General features: G+C 41.2%; 1 protein-coding gene across 1 annotated transcript; it reads right to left on the bottom strand.

Moving 5' to 3' along the window:
- Positions 1–451: 451 nt before the first annotated feature.
- On the bottom strand, positions 452–6530 carry LOC131460223 (1,25-dihydroxyvitamin D(3) 24-hydroxylase, mitochondrial). The gene is made up of 12 exons (XM_058630511.1): positions 6099–6530; positions 5791–5981; positions 5600–5693; positions 5418–5511; positions 4720–4811; positions 4231–4342; positions 3332–3477; positions 2716–2882; positions 1752–1830; positions 1271–1468; positions 1050–1164; positions 452–838 (listed from the first exon to the last, which is right to left on the bottom strand). The coding sequence occupies exons 1-11, from the start codon at positions 6354–6356 to the stop codon at positions 1054–1056; spliced, it is 1542 nt and encodes a 513-aa protein (XP_058486494.1). The 5' UTR covers positions 6357–6530; the 3' UTR covers positions 452–838; positions 1050–1053.
- Between the last annotated feature and the right edge of the window lie 8904 nt (positions 6531–15434).

Genomic DNA, 15434 nt, shown 5'->3' with positions numbered 1-15434 from the left:
TAGCAAATATTAGTTGCCAAGAATTCCAACTGGTGAATATTTAAAACATTATACCTTACTTTACTTTCTTAAAAATCTTTAAAAAATCAACATAATACTTTAAAAATCAACATAATGACATAATGTCATTATGAGCATGTAAATGATGGCATTTTAAGTGAAAGCATTTCTTCACCCTGAGGTCAGGACCTGTCACTTAAACATCCCCTCAGTGAAAGTGGAGTTCCTGGAGTTCCCATCCACAAAGAAAATAGTTTATGTTACACATGTGACCACTCAAATGATCTGCCGTTACTTTTCCTGCACAGGATTTACTCTAAAACAATCCGCTTAAGTGAGCCTGTAATTATTGTTTGTTTGTCCACACGTTAAACTAAGCTTGTATTAATGTTAACTTTTGTTAACTCCCATTTCTCAATCTGTAAAACAACAAAAAGTGCAACAGCGACTGTGTCTTTAAAGCATTTATTAAGATGAGTGAATAAAATAGACTTCTACAAGTACAATATACATTATTACAATATTACAAATGCACTTTATGTACACAATAAACATGAGACAGAAGAAAACGCACAACAGTTTGACATCTACATAGAGATTTAAGGACAGCTGCCTTCGTACAACATTCAGATTGTACACAACAACTGGTACTTTGGTCAGTCATTAACAGTCAAAAGTAATACTTAAAATAAGTTTGAGGTATTCAAGGCACGATTATATGTGTAAAAATGTCAAATGTCTCTTTCTGTTCTATTTACAGAGCAGCAATATAGGGAGTCACATGGCGACGGAAGCATCATCTTTCTGTCACTGGATCCAGAACAGTTGAATATGGAGCCTGAGAGAGCAGCAGCAGCAGCAGAAGAAGAAAATAATTCATGTAAGTGCATGTTTTGGAGAACATTTTAGTTCTGATGAAAACACTGATAATTCTGATAAAGTTGAAACTTGAAGCCACAGCCAGTAGTAGTGAGTTATACATCTTAGTTAAGCACCAAACTGGCCACATGTTACACATGTTATCAATCTGATCCAATCTGTAATCTCACCTCTTCATCTCTTGATGAAGGCGACCGGCAGTTCTCTTTGGGGAACCAACAGTCCCGAGTGGATCACGTCGAGCGGTTCGTTATCTGTTGCCACAATCTCATAGTCTCTGACCAACTGTAAGAGAGCCAAGCGCGAATAAGTCAATCGTGTAAATCCACGTTTATCATCCTAATAAACAGTAGTTCATAATTTAAGATTAAAGTGAGATGACTAATCTTACCCAGCACATGGCTAGCTGCAGCTGTAGCTCTGCCAGCCGCCGGCCGATGCACATCCTCTTGCCGATGCCAAAGGGAACGTGGGCAAAGGGGTTGATGTTGTTGTTCTCTCGCAGCCATCGCTCGGGTTTGAACTGCTTGCCATTGTCAAAGTACTCCTCGTTGGAGCCCAGCGCGTGGCTGTTTATCATTAAAACTGTCTGTAAATGGAGACAATAAGAAATGAATCAATGTGTCATTCAAGTACAGTCACATGATTCTGTGCTTGAGAGAAATTAAATAGATAGTACAGTAGATTACAAGGCTTCACTAGAATAAAGACTTTGTTTTTCGAGTGCCGTTTGCACATGCACCACTAGAGTGGCTCCACACAGGCTTTGTACAGTTTTAAAAACAGGCGTCCTTCAGACATCAGTAACATGCAAATTAATAATAATCTGCTCATGCCTGGTGTATGGAAACTGTAAGAACTAAGCCACTTACTCCTTTGGGAATGGCATAATCTCCCAACACAGTGTCTTTGTCCAGGGTCCGACTGGTGAATGGAACTGATGGCGATAACCTGTAAGAATTTGAAAATAGAGCATGGGAATATGGACTGAGTCAAGCTATAGTTATGCATGACATACATGTTTAAGCTGTTTAACAGCAGCTACACACATATGCGCGCGCGCACACACACACACACACACACACAGTGTGATGAGGGCAGTTATAATCTTCAGACAGAGGTCATAAACATTCCCTTATGTAGTTATGGTATAAGCCCTTAAATAACATGTTTGACAACTTCTTCTCGTGACCGCGGAGGTTATGCGGCGATTTGAACGTGACCACAAAGTATATATTAATCTGTAGATTAAGCCGGGAACACTGGCCGTTCTTGTCATGCCGCCGTATCTCATGAAGCTTGTATCTGAGTCAGTCATGTGTGTTAAACGTTCCCCCCTCTTAATCTCCATGGTACAGGGCGAAATCACGATGCAGCCATGAGTTTTATTTGAAACCACTGGGTTGTAACAGTATGGGCTTTTCCATGCTATGATCTTTAATCTCCTACATTACATACATTCCCGGAACTTTATAAAGGATGTTGTACTGTGTTTTACTGATCTTCATACTTCATGATGTCTCTTTAGGACAATATTAACTGTGAATAAATGAATTAATTCAAAGTTGATGCAACCTTTCAAACGGCCCTGCGTCTGCAGGTATCTCTTTCATAAAGCCCATGTGGAGTGAGTATTTGCCGCAGCTTACTAAGCTCATTATTGTGTGTAGTGTATCGTAATAACTTAAGTCACTGTATTATCAAAAACACGGATTTTGAAAAGCGAGTACTCCCCGTGGCCTTTATCTTACCCCCCTCCCTCACTTTACCCCTTCCATAATGCAATTGTATAAGCAGCTTGGAGCTTCCTGTGTATCTGACATGGTCATACTGTACCTCATAGACTCCTTGAGGCATGCTTTCAGGTAGGGCATGCTCTTGATGTGCTCTCCACATGGATCCTGTTCAGGAGGCACCGTCTCTTTAATCTCATCCAGCAGCCTCTTCTGAGCACCAGGGTTACGTGACAGGTTGAAAATAGCCCAGAGCATACTGTTGGCAGTCTGAGAAACATAAAGAGAGAGAGAGAGAGAGTGAGTGAGAGGGGGGAGAAGGAAAGACACGGAGAGGGAACCTCACATAGTGAGGCAACTTCAAGTGCATTCCTCTGTGGGGTCCTGAAATAAGCTCAGGAATGCTTGGGGTTCCTCAAAGGCTCCTCAGTTACATCCACAACACATTTATTTTCTTCCTCTATAGGACTGTAATGGCAGCACCAATCAGGAACAGATGCTATACTTATTAGCCACCAGGGGGCGACTCCACTGATTTAAAAATAAAAAAGGAAGTCAGTACGAAAATGACCAGATGCTACCTGCACTCGACAGATCGGAGAACTGCTAAGGCTCTGTCTCAATATAAAGCACTCTTGTTATTTATTTATTTGCCGTAATATTGAATCAGCACGTAAGGGCATCGCGCTATTCTCCCGAGTCGTAAAGATGTTACTCACCGTCTCTACCCCGCCGATCTGCAGCTCTGTGATGGCTGCGTACAGCTCCTTCTTCGAAAGGCTGCTGTGGTGTAGGATGTCACCGATTAAGTCATCGGGAGCTCTCGCAGCGTTCCTCTTCAACCTCCGGTCGATGCAGACTTTGGCTGAAGGACGACAGAGCAGTATAAAATATATAAATGCACTGAAGTCGCATAGTAGCTAGATGGTATGATGGGTCACATTAGTTAAATTTACAGGGACTCAAAAAGTACTCAACACAACTATAACTATGACACAACTAAAGCTCTCACAGATGAGAATTCAAAGTAACCTGGGGGTACAGTAATATATTGATATTGCTCCGATTTTGGTTTTGTTCTTAGCAAGGCATTTACCTATACAAACCAAATAATGAGAGACCACAGTGATTTAAATAATAATAATAATAATAATTGATACTACTCATAACAAAATGACCTTGGAAAGTGTGTGTTGGTGAGAGGTTGTAAGTGGCTCCAGTCAAGCAAACAACCAGTGCCATCTTTTTTGTCCTTATGTGTTTCACCCCCCACCTCCTGCTACTACAAATATTTGGCCGATTTCTCTCTTAGGTCATGCAGTTTACTACAACTCTGCCTGACATTTACAGAGGGTGCCAAGTACACAAACAACTGAAGCACCCAGTTCATATCTCACTCCTGCCCTCCCTCTTTGCTTTGTGACTGGAAGTGAGCTCCGACCAGCCCTGTATCTGTCTAAACAGAATGTCATCTGTCGGGTTCATCTGGGACCCTGACCATAAACCTTATTAAAATGGTGTTTAAACGATGTGGTGGTAAATTATGTACGGGATTAGAAGTGGGATTTGTATTGGTGTGATTCTGTGGTGAAGCATAAACTTGAGTCTGTTTCCGTACCCGTGCTGAAAATGCGGTCCCACGCTGCAGTGTGGTCCTGCCATGTTTTGGTGTTGAGGCTCTTGTGCAGCTCCACTGGTGTGACCATCATCATGCCAAATGTGCTCATCATCTACAGTACACACAGAGAAACAGAAGGCACCGATTAACAGATCGAAAAGGACGTAATCGTCATTGCTCTCAATCAAAACCTTTGACTTGATCTTCTTCAAGGTCCTCTGTTGTTGTTGTTGTTGTTGTTGTTGTTTTTGCAGCAACTAATCCTGTGAGACCTTTGTGAGCCCCCACTTATCATCTCCTGACTTGGGATGATATTGGTTTGCTCCAGTATTTTCCAGCAAATACAACAGGAGCGTCAGTGAGATGGTGAACTGCTGCATCACCATAGCTGCAGCTCAGCTGACCTTGGCTCGGACTGAACCTGATGAACTCGTCCCCGCTACTGCACACGCTAACGTGAGAAGGGGAATAACAAGCGTAGCTACTCACAGTCTTCACAGCTGTGATGAAGTTCATGGCCTCCTTGTTGACTTCTTCTTGCAGAAGACCAAACCTCTTGTCGTAGAGGACGAGACAAATGGCTGGAAAAAAAACATAAAACAAAAGACAGAACATGAAAGAGTGCACTTAGGACAGAATGAGAAGTTAATTTAGTGTTTGAATGTTTGTTTATCAGACTATGAGCAGCATAACTCAAAAAGTAATGGATGGATTTGGAAACTTTCTGGGGATGTAGGTTTTTTGCTCAAGGGAACGAATTAGATTTTGGTCATAGAGGTCCTGAAAAAAAAACCTTTGAGGTAGGGAAGAGTATTGACACTGTGTGAAACTTAGTGGCCTTGGTAGATGTTTGTGATCCCTGAGTGCTTTCTCTTGTTCATACAGTTCGAATAGTATACAACAAATAATGAATCATAAAGCAGAAATGCATGGTTAAGTGCCATAAGCTGACAATTAGAAAATGAATTGGCAATTTTATTTTTCTGTGTGTTACAGCTTCATTAATATATTAATATATTAAATAATAATGATATAACTGGGGGTTTAGTCACAAGATGTGACTGGCCTCGTTATTATTTTAACACACATTTATAGTTCATAGAGCAAACGTTTCTTAGCGGAATAGTGACGTCCACATTTTTAGTTGTTGCGTTCAAGAATACGTGAAGAAAAAAGGCTGCACTTACTCTCAAACGACCATTTGTTCAGTTCGAAGTACAAATCTTCAATCTTCCCATTCACGTTCACTTTCCCAACCCTGCCAACGAAATCCACCAACACCTGTTGTGACAGAGAATTAAGCGTCAACGCGGTTTATTCAGAATGATGACACACAACTGAATGGAACTAAACGGACTTAAGTTATTACCTCGTTGATCTTCCTGTCAAGCTTCACCACCTCCGTGGGTTTCATGAGTTTGTGTTGAAAAGCGCTCCTCACTCTCTGCCAGTCTTCACCCTCGCTGCAAATCAAAGGGGGAAAAAAAACATTAGTTTCTGGTTCAAACTTGCTGGATGTGACAGATATCAGTCCACGCGTGTGCGTGTGTGTGTGCTTACAGGATGAGCAGTCCGTACGCCTCGTCTCTCAGGTCTCTGTATGCTTTCCAGGGTTTGATCTCCAGCCTCTGAGGGTAACTTCCCTCCTTTCTGTAGAGCGCCTCCAGTAAGCAAGGTGCGCCAATGTGCACCGACTCAAAAGAGCCCAGCTTCATCCGGAAAATCTTCCCAAACTTCTTATGATAATCAATCTAAAGAAAAGGAGATTAAGATTTTTTTTTTGTCATTTATTGGAAAAAATATCTTATGCATTATCTTCTCAATAAAATAATAATAATAATAATAATAAGTTATTGATCTGACTTTACCAGCGCTTCGTGCTGTCTTGTCAGACCTCCTTTGCGCAGCAGCTGAAACAAGCTGCCGACCAGAGGCCAATTGGTGGGTCCTGGGATCGCGTCCAGGCTGTGAGTCGTGGAGGCAGCGTAAGGACACCGCGCAGGCTCCACAACATCCTTCTCCTCCAGGACGCACACTGAGGATGTGGGTTTGAAGTGCTGCAGTCCCACCGACTTCTTCTTCAGCAGCTCAACGATCTGAGGCACTCGCTGGATCGGCGACCTCATCTTCAAATTGTCACAAAAAAAACGCAGAAAATGGACTTAAGTGGAGCCAGTGTTAGACAGCAGCTCTTCTTTCTGTCTTTCTTTCTTTGTTATGCTTTGGGGTTTCCCTGTTTCTTGGAAGTGTCACACCTTGCGGCATCATATATATATACCCCCAGAGTGTTTATTGCCGTAGCGCCGAACCAATCAGCGACTGGTCCTGTATGGTGTGGCTGTCGAGCCCATTCATTTATGGATTCACGATGAGAGGATTTGACCCCGCATAGACCTAGGAAGTGGCCCCATCCACCCCCTCACCCCAACCCTCCCTATACAACCCCCTCCCCCGAGCCTCCCCCCACCCCCCCTTTTTTTTTTTTAGATAAATAAACACTCGGGCCACGAAGGTGATACGGTTCGCTTGAACCGTGTTTCAGAGCGACCCGCCACTGGAAGAACCGAAACTTTGGCAAAGCAAATAGTAGTGCCACACTTCTGCGCCGTGGGCAAATATTTGACAGATTGCAGTGTGTGTGTGTGTGTGTGTGTGTGTTTGCTTTACTTGTGTTGTGGAGTGTGTGTGTTCTTTGTGGGGAGGTGAAGGGGGGTAACTGGATTGCATGACATTCAACATCACATTCAATATCAGTGTTATATGAAATGTAATTATAACACACTAGAAACATGGGTTTAGTTAAAAACGGATCTGAATCACTTTATTTTGCAGGATAACACACACGCACACACACACACACACACACTCACCACTCTCTAAGAGCTGGCATGACTTAAAACACATGTGCAGGGGCCCCGTGTTATTACCTTGTAAAAGTGCTCATTCACAGACTCTGAGGTGGCATCAGAGCAACCTTGATCTTCGACTGGTGTGTGCTGTATTATTGGGGAGCACACAGGAGCTTCCCTAGGTGTAACACACATCAATCACCCCCCCCCCCATAAAAAAAGAGAGAGACAAAGAAAAAAAACACCCCACACACACACACCAGCACACTGTGTTCATTTGCTTTGGCTCTCTGAGATTCAGAGCATGATACCTGTATTTTTCCAAGCCACCTGGAAAACAAGGGAGGACATTATCGTTAAAGCTTGTCGTTACTCTCCTTGATTTTGCACAAAAAGTTGCCGTTTCTCTTGAATTATCTGCAGGAATCTATTATAACAGGTCACCAGGGACGCTATGAAATTGGCTTTTTAAGTATTGATTGTTGAGCTTAAGCGATGCTCGAGCGCAGACTTGGTACTTTTGAACAGAGTGGCTCAGTGTTTTGCCAACAGATATGAGACTAGTTTCGATTGTCTCATTTTTATCTCCTTGAATGTGTTTTTATATGTGACCCCGTACAGGCTACTTTCTGCAGGAGAGATACATTTCTTCTTTCTTCACAATCTGAGACAATTTATACAGGTATGTGTTGATCTTAGTGGCACAGACAAGATACACTTTGTGTTTCAGTGTAGATGACTTTGTGCGGCACATGATTAAAATTGATTTATCGGGCCCCAGACTGTAAACTGATCAAACTCAATCAATCTTTGCTTTTACAGCACCTTGATGATATAAGTTGGTGCAACTCTGCCTGACATGCCATGACTGATGAACCAAAAAGAAAGTAAAAAAAAAAGTGGTTTGTGGTTTTATTTTTATATTTATTATTATTTTAAAATGTATTATTTAAAAAAGAGACAGTAATGCAGAGCCTGAAAACTGAAAGCATGAGGATAGATCAGCTGACATGTGCAAGGCCATGACAAAACATTAAAATAATTATTTGCAACAGCAAAAGAAGTCAGACATCTTTGGACCATTGGGTTGATCCCAGTGTCATAAATGTGAGAATTTGTTTATTTATTTAATGTCAATTTATATAATAATAAAAAAAAGAAAAAGAAAAAGTTCAGGGGAAACAATATGTACTTGCAAAACTGATTGATCAATAGAATTACTAGATTTTATTATAGTAAAATCGTAGTTATCAGAGGAACATTATTATATTGTATTATAAACTATCAGAGGAACAACCTTTTCAAAGTGCATCATAGTAAGTGGTGACAGAGTCAATATTCTGGTCAGAAATAACACAACATATCTTTACAAAAAAAGTCATCTTTAATTTTAAGATTAAATGCAGTTGTGATTATGCAGCATGTTTGGGATTCCATAATTTCTTCATAAATAGTCTTGAAATTCTTTTTAAAAAGATTTTATTCCTGTTATTTATTGGAGTCAAAGTGAGAGCAGCAGGTTGTTGAGAAAGGCTTTGTTCCAGGACTTCAACCTCGCAGTGTCCTGGTCTGGTCTGGCACTGGCTGACACCTGGCACTGCACTCGGTGCAAGTCATAGAGAAAACATGTTTTCTCCTGAGGTTTGTCTGTATGCAAATAGTCCTACGCAATACCCTCCTCTGTGGCCTTGTGAAGGTTAAGTGACTGAGGGCGGAACATAGTCACCTGTTTGTTTCATCTCAAATCTGTAAATATCAATATCAAAGTGTGTCGTTATTGAATTCCCATGTTAAATATCAGCATAAATACAAGCGTATGACATTTTCACGACAATTTATGAAGAAATTACCATCAGGGAATCCCAAACATGCTGCATAATTAGTCACAACTGCATTCAATCTTAAAATGAAAGATTACTCCTTTGTTGTAAAGATATTTTGTGTTATTTCTGACCTATTTGGATGAACCTATTTGGATGAATTTAACAGAAAATTGACCCAAGGAACATGAACACTGTCACTGTCTATCCACAAGCAGTCAAATGTGTGAAACCCCCTCCATAGATACTGTCAACTTGACATGCACTTTAACAACAGTCGTATACTGTTTTTATCACTGGTTTTATGCATAATTTATTGTTTTTATTTTAATTTTTGTATCATTATTTCTTAGATTTTTTTTATTCTTTATTATGTTATTAAGTCTTTTATTTTCTGTTTATTGTGATTGCACATGCATTGCTAAAAGACATGGTGCTAAATTGTTTCTCATTGTCCCTGCAACAATGACAATAAAGCTTCTATTCTATTCTTTTATTTGCTATTCTATTCTAAGAAATCCCTGCAGTCTAAATTTAAAAAGCAGACTAGATGGTGATCGTCATCTCTGCCTTGGATCTTACGCTATTTAAGAAACTAATCAACTCTCTTTCTCATTTTCTTTTCTTTCTTTTTCAAGTATCTGTGGGCATTATAAGGCAACATTTTAATTAAAGAGGGCAGATCATAGTTTGGAAGGAAAGACAAAAAAGGAGAAGACACACAGCACAGGGCAGTAACGCGAGGTGAACGTGTAGCAGCTGCAGAAGGTCTCAAGTAACCATCTCTTCATTTAGATGTCACTTTGATCACAGTCCCACACAATCTTTCAGTATCAAACAATCAAATAAGCGAGGACTTTGTAGTGAGGCCATTAGCCAGCAGAGAGATAAGTGATGAACCGTGATAGGGGGCAGCTAACCTTCTCAGGCAGCAGCAGAGTCATCAGCACACAGGGCAGGCAAACCTGATGACTCAAACCCACTCACATCCAGTCTGACTGACAGGTCAGTGAGTTCGGTGGTCGAGTCTGAAGTTTGAGGCAGCACCGTAGGCACATGCAGAGGAGATACAGGCTGAGCCGTGCATACACACACACACACACACACACACAGATGCACATTCAGTTATGAGCGCACAGGCACACATTTGTGTGTTCAGTGAGAGACCACCGTGCTCCTGCATGGAGCCCTGCAAGCAGGAGATTAGTTCGGATCCTCGGTAGAGATGGTAAAGCTTCGTACAGTCGCAGTCAGAGTAGTCACGCAACAGCTCTGACCTAGAATGTGAGGTACCCCCTTCCCCGAAGCCCACCCTTACACTAAGAATGAAAATATTTACAACAAAGAAGGAGTGAAGTAATGCATCCACTACCCTCTGCCCTACATCACAGCGACTCAGGCTCTCACAGGGTTGTCAGAAATACTCCTTAATGGTGTTGACAGTGCAGCCAATTTATTTCCCTTTCTTACTTTTTAACAGTCTCATCTGCCAGTCAACCTTTCCCCTTTGCATTTTCCCTGTGCATTTCGATTTGCTGCACTCTCTGTGTAGATGTGACTGAGCATTAAAATTCTTGATATCAAGCCAACTTTAATATCATGTCACATGAAACATTTGTGAAGCTGACAAACTGACTATGGCCAGAAAACTAGGTCATTCCTATTGATGGGGCTGATGGGCAAGAGCTGGAACTTGTAAGGAAGGAGACTTTCATGAACTCATTGACCTCCTCCCATACATTGAGGCTGCTGTTGCCTCCTGGGTGCATTCAGCTCTTGAGGCCAGCTCATGATCCACTGCTGTCCTCCCCGACAGCAACAGACTGAATGAAATGTAGGCAGAGCAGCAGTTAAACATTAGGTGAAATAAACCCTGGTTCTCTACCAGTGATATCATTTTGGTGCTATAATGATTTTGAATAGTTTACTGAGCTGTTCGTGAGCAACAGATACAGAAACGCAGAAGTCAGCGAGTGAGCACATTGACGAATATCTGAGAGCCAATTGTCCTGGAAAACACTCAGCATCCTGAACTGAACTTGTTATCTTTACAAAGTTAACATTGTGATCATTTCACTGACGTGCTTGAAGGCTTGTGCTGACTAACGTACTGTTGTTTGCCACCCATACATCCACCTACCGGAGTGGTTCCTAAACCGCGGTTTCATGAAGCCGTGCAGTGATAACTCCGCCTACATTGAGTAGGTACTGTTTTTGTAGACGAGATGCAACCTAAACCGTGCCATGTCGTGCCGTGGTAAGGCGAGTAGCGCCGATGGAAATACCCCGGATACGTGTTCATACGGCATGGATCTGTGCCACAAGTGCACCCATGGTAATTTGCAGTGGGAACAATACACAACTCCTTATATGGACATCCTGGCCGGGGGGGGGGGGTTATGGGTCACATATTTGGGCTTTAAAAATGCAGGGGTTTTATGTGTTGTTGAGTCAACGTTATGATTCATTTTATATTGCATTTTTTGGTAGTGATATAAAGTAGCAATAATTGTGCAGAAGTCACAAAATTAGACCATTTTTCTTTTCTTTTTGTTCATAAAAATTAGCCAAATTAACTTTTAACTGTGGCGCATTTTGAGTAGTTTTTATAGTTGGTGAAAATGATTTTTTTCCATTTTGCCTATAGGTTATGCTGAAAGAAAGGATATAAGACACTCTATGTTGCACATTCTGATAGCCTCTGTATATACTGTATGTTTAAAGATAGTAATGGAAAAAAAAGCAGCTGAAATGCTCTGTGTTCTAAGGGTTAATGTTCACGGAAACACTGATCCACTTTATCTACCTATCTATTGGTGACTTTTTCAGCTACACCCTGGTCTATCAGTGTTGTAAGTGTGGCCGGGAACTCCACGTTTAGTTTGATAAGTGTTGAAAAAAAGGATAGACTATCAATGTTTATCCACTGAAGGTATTGACATGCTGCCGTCAATCTTTCTGCATTTGGCCAGTTATAACGTAAAAAGTTCAGAGCACTCTATACTGCGCAGCTCATCAGCTGCACAAAGTGAAAAAAGTGCATTCCTCTTTCGCTAAAATGTGCTGTACTTACTTACTTACAAATATGGATTTTATGAATGTACTGTATATGAATCGTAGAGGGGGGAAAACATCTGTAATCAATGCTGAGACATAATTAGTAATTATAATTAATATGTCAGTGAAAGGTGTTTACTTGCAATCAACCCTGCATGTTCAGGGGTGCGGGTGAGGGGTTATGATGATGACTGTCACTGGCTGATTGTTCTGTAGTGGGGTTGGTGTTCTGGTGAGAGCGCAGGAGCTCTTTAAAAGACCAGAGATTATCTCATCCGACTCTCTGTAGCTATGTGCTGGCCTACTTTCTGCAAACACGGAGCCAATAGGTTAACGGGTATGATCGTCTGTAGAATTTAAGGACCAGTATGTGAAGGAGTTCAACCGGTGCAGTAGTATTTGACCAGGTCAATGGTTACTATGAAGCACTTTCAGTTGTTTTCAAGTGTCTACTCAGCAAAGATCTGAGCATGCAAGAGTGCTGCAATGACTTCAGATTACTTTAAACCAGTTGTAAATCAAACTCATCCACATTAAATAATGATTTCTCTACAACAGTGATGTCACCTTCACCTTGTTTGCCACGGCCTCAATCAACTTGTTGGTTACAATATTGGCACACTTTGTCCCCTGCACTGACCTGCACCTCAGAGGTAGATTTGTCAACGTTTTGACCCACAGATACAGTATAGGCCCATGGCCCCATCAACTCATCGCCCTGTCTCTGTTATCTATTATAAACAGAGGCCCTGGGTGGATGTCATCATGCACCCATGTCCTGTCAGCCCGCCTGGCGGTGGTGGGCATTCAGAAGTGGTCATGCTTAGCAGCAGATTTGCACAACAGAAGTTTGGCACACATCAAGACGAACACAGTCCAAACTGTGCCATTTGTTTTTTGATGGATTGTTTGTGTTTACTTGAGCAAGTAACTCTAGTAAACACGACTAGGAACTACTCCCCCGTGGCTGATGCTAGTGACAACCGAGAGCCAACAACGAACCAGCAACAGAGCGACCAAGAGCTTAAACAAAGTGAGACCCAATCACTGAATTCAAATATGGTGGAAATGGTTGTGATGCGGCTCACAATCGCTTAATACACCAGACTCCTCTGTTAAATATTGAGATTTTAGAAATGTCCTTGCTAAATGTTGGATGTTAATGCATGCTTTCAGGATTTTTAGGTCTTTTTAACCGATCTACAGTTCGGCATGATTCTTGTGTCGGACGGCGCACTCACGATTCTTCCAGTGACGACATTCTCTGACCAATCAGTGGCCGGCGGTCGCATTTTAGTATCGGCTCAGCTCGCTTGGAACCTCACCAGAGCATGTACTAAAAACAGTGCCAGGTACCAGGTACTATCCCTAATGGAAAAGCAAAAAAAACCCAGAGATGATATGAGCTGAGTCGAGCCGTTAATCTCTTTTATCTGCTGTGCAGATTGTGTATCAGAGTCCATCATTTAACCACGAAATCTGTGGCTTGTATTTGTTCCCACTGCTCTGTTTTCTTCTGCTCGCTGTGAGTACGTTTCATAGCAGTGATTCACCTCCACAGTCTCTCTCGATCTGTGGGGATCTGGTAAAATGCTCTCCTGTTTGTCTATCTCCGACTGTTTTGCCACAGCAGCTATCCACCACCTTCACTTTTATGATGTAAACAGCAGGTAAAGGGAAGAGTTACCTGACAAAACACAAATATTTACCTGTAACACACACAATAAATGTCATTTCTTGTTTATTTCCTTAAATGTATAGTTTTTAACTCTGGAAAATCTGACCAAGCTTGTTACTGCAGGCCAAATGTTGTTATTTCATTCTTAGAACAATCTTAAGCTTAGACATATTCTTTGCAAAAATAAAAAGTGTGTCCTTCAAAACTATTTCAGTTATGATCTGGACAGTCAACAGAAACAGTGATAAATCATGTCCAAGATCATAAATAAGCAATAAAATATATGCTGTATATTATACAAATAAACCTTGAAACCAATGAAACCAACCATTTTTTAAATTATGATTATTATTATTATTATTATTAACCTGATCATCTTTACTGTTAGATTGGTGTGACTGTTTGTCTACATCTGTTCACTGTTATGCATTTACTGCTTTACTGTACACTGCATTACTCACAGTTTTTATGTCTCTTATGTGTATAGAGTGATGTGTTCTATACCTCACTTCCCGAAAACCCAACCCGGGTCAGAGACTGCAAAGAGGCCATAGCTAGAAGTTCCATATACACAGCTGTGCTTTAATTACATGTAACAATGCCAACATGTAAAATCCATCTTCTGTACAAATGTCTATGAATAATGACATGAACGTCCTGTGAAGTCTGATGATGTCAATCCGACACTTTAATCATCGGTGACTCACTCACACGTGACATATGATCCAACTCCTCATAGGTCAGGTTTCTGGGAAATCCAGATCTGCTCACCACTATTAATAATTGTTCCTGTGATGTTGCTTAAAGGGAAACCTTATATGATTAAGTGGGGGTTAGATTAAGACAAGGAGAACATAGATCAATCAGGAAAAGACCTTTTGGCACATCCTGTTTCTATGTGGTGAGGAAGAGCTGTCATTGCTCCTCTAATGTAACACGTTTGCTTAGTTGTAGTGATGGTACCTAAAGGTGCAATAGGCAGGATATTTGTGCCGTTTTGGATAGGCATGGGAATCGGTACTGGTCGGACCAGACCGATAAAAATGTAAAAAAATCGGATACAATCCAAAATCCTAAATAGAAAAATAGCTTTGCACTTTAGCTGAGTCATCTTTGGACTGTTTATATCTTATTTTTGGGAGAACACAAATGTGTTGTTGACAGTTTCATAGTTCATAAATGGTCTAAAATGATATCAGACTAATATCGGTATCGGTAGATACCTGAGTTTGTGATATCGGTATCAGACACAAAAAAGTAGTATCGTCCCATCCCTCGTTTTTTGATATTTGTTCAATAAGTTATCATTTTAATAATAACTTTTCAGAGTAATGGAAATCAAGTGCTGTCAGTGAGAACAACATCGAGCATCGGCAAAGACTTCCCAAGCTTTTAAGAGAGCGTTGGATACCGACAGAGAGCTTTGATCTCGTTGGAATTTTACTGCCTTGAAGATGAAGCTCAACAACAAAGTATTTTTCCTGCAAAACCACATGTTTAAGATCATATCACCCTCCACTGTCAGCTCACCCTCGGAGTGTCCACGCCTGTACAGGAAAGAGCATAACAACCCATTTTTGTAAGACAGTGTTTTTTCCTGCAATGATGGACAGCTCTGCACTCCTGTAACATCTGTTACACTGACAACAAGAGCATTAGTTTAAGGGAAAGGAACCCCTTTGCAAGATTCCAGGAAAAGTTGTGCGTACATTTTTACATGGCATGTTCCCTCTCATTCATAAAGAGAATGAGTAATGAGAGGAGCCCCACATAGGGGCTATTTGGGGACAGGCAAAGTGA

The sequence above is a fragment of the Solea solea genome, chromosome 6 (genome assembly GCF_958295425.1).
Source record: "Solea solea chromosome 6, fSolSol10.1, whole genome shotgun sequence".
In the NCBI taxonomy this organism is placed as follows: domain Eukaryota; kingdom Metazoa; phylum Chordata; class Actinopteri; order Pleuronectiformes; family Soleidae; genus Solea; species Solea solea.
The sequence above is the reverse complement of the archived record's forward strand: the minus strand, read 5'-3'. Positions and strand labels throughout refer to the sequence as shown.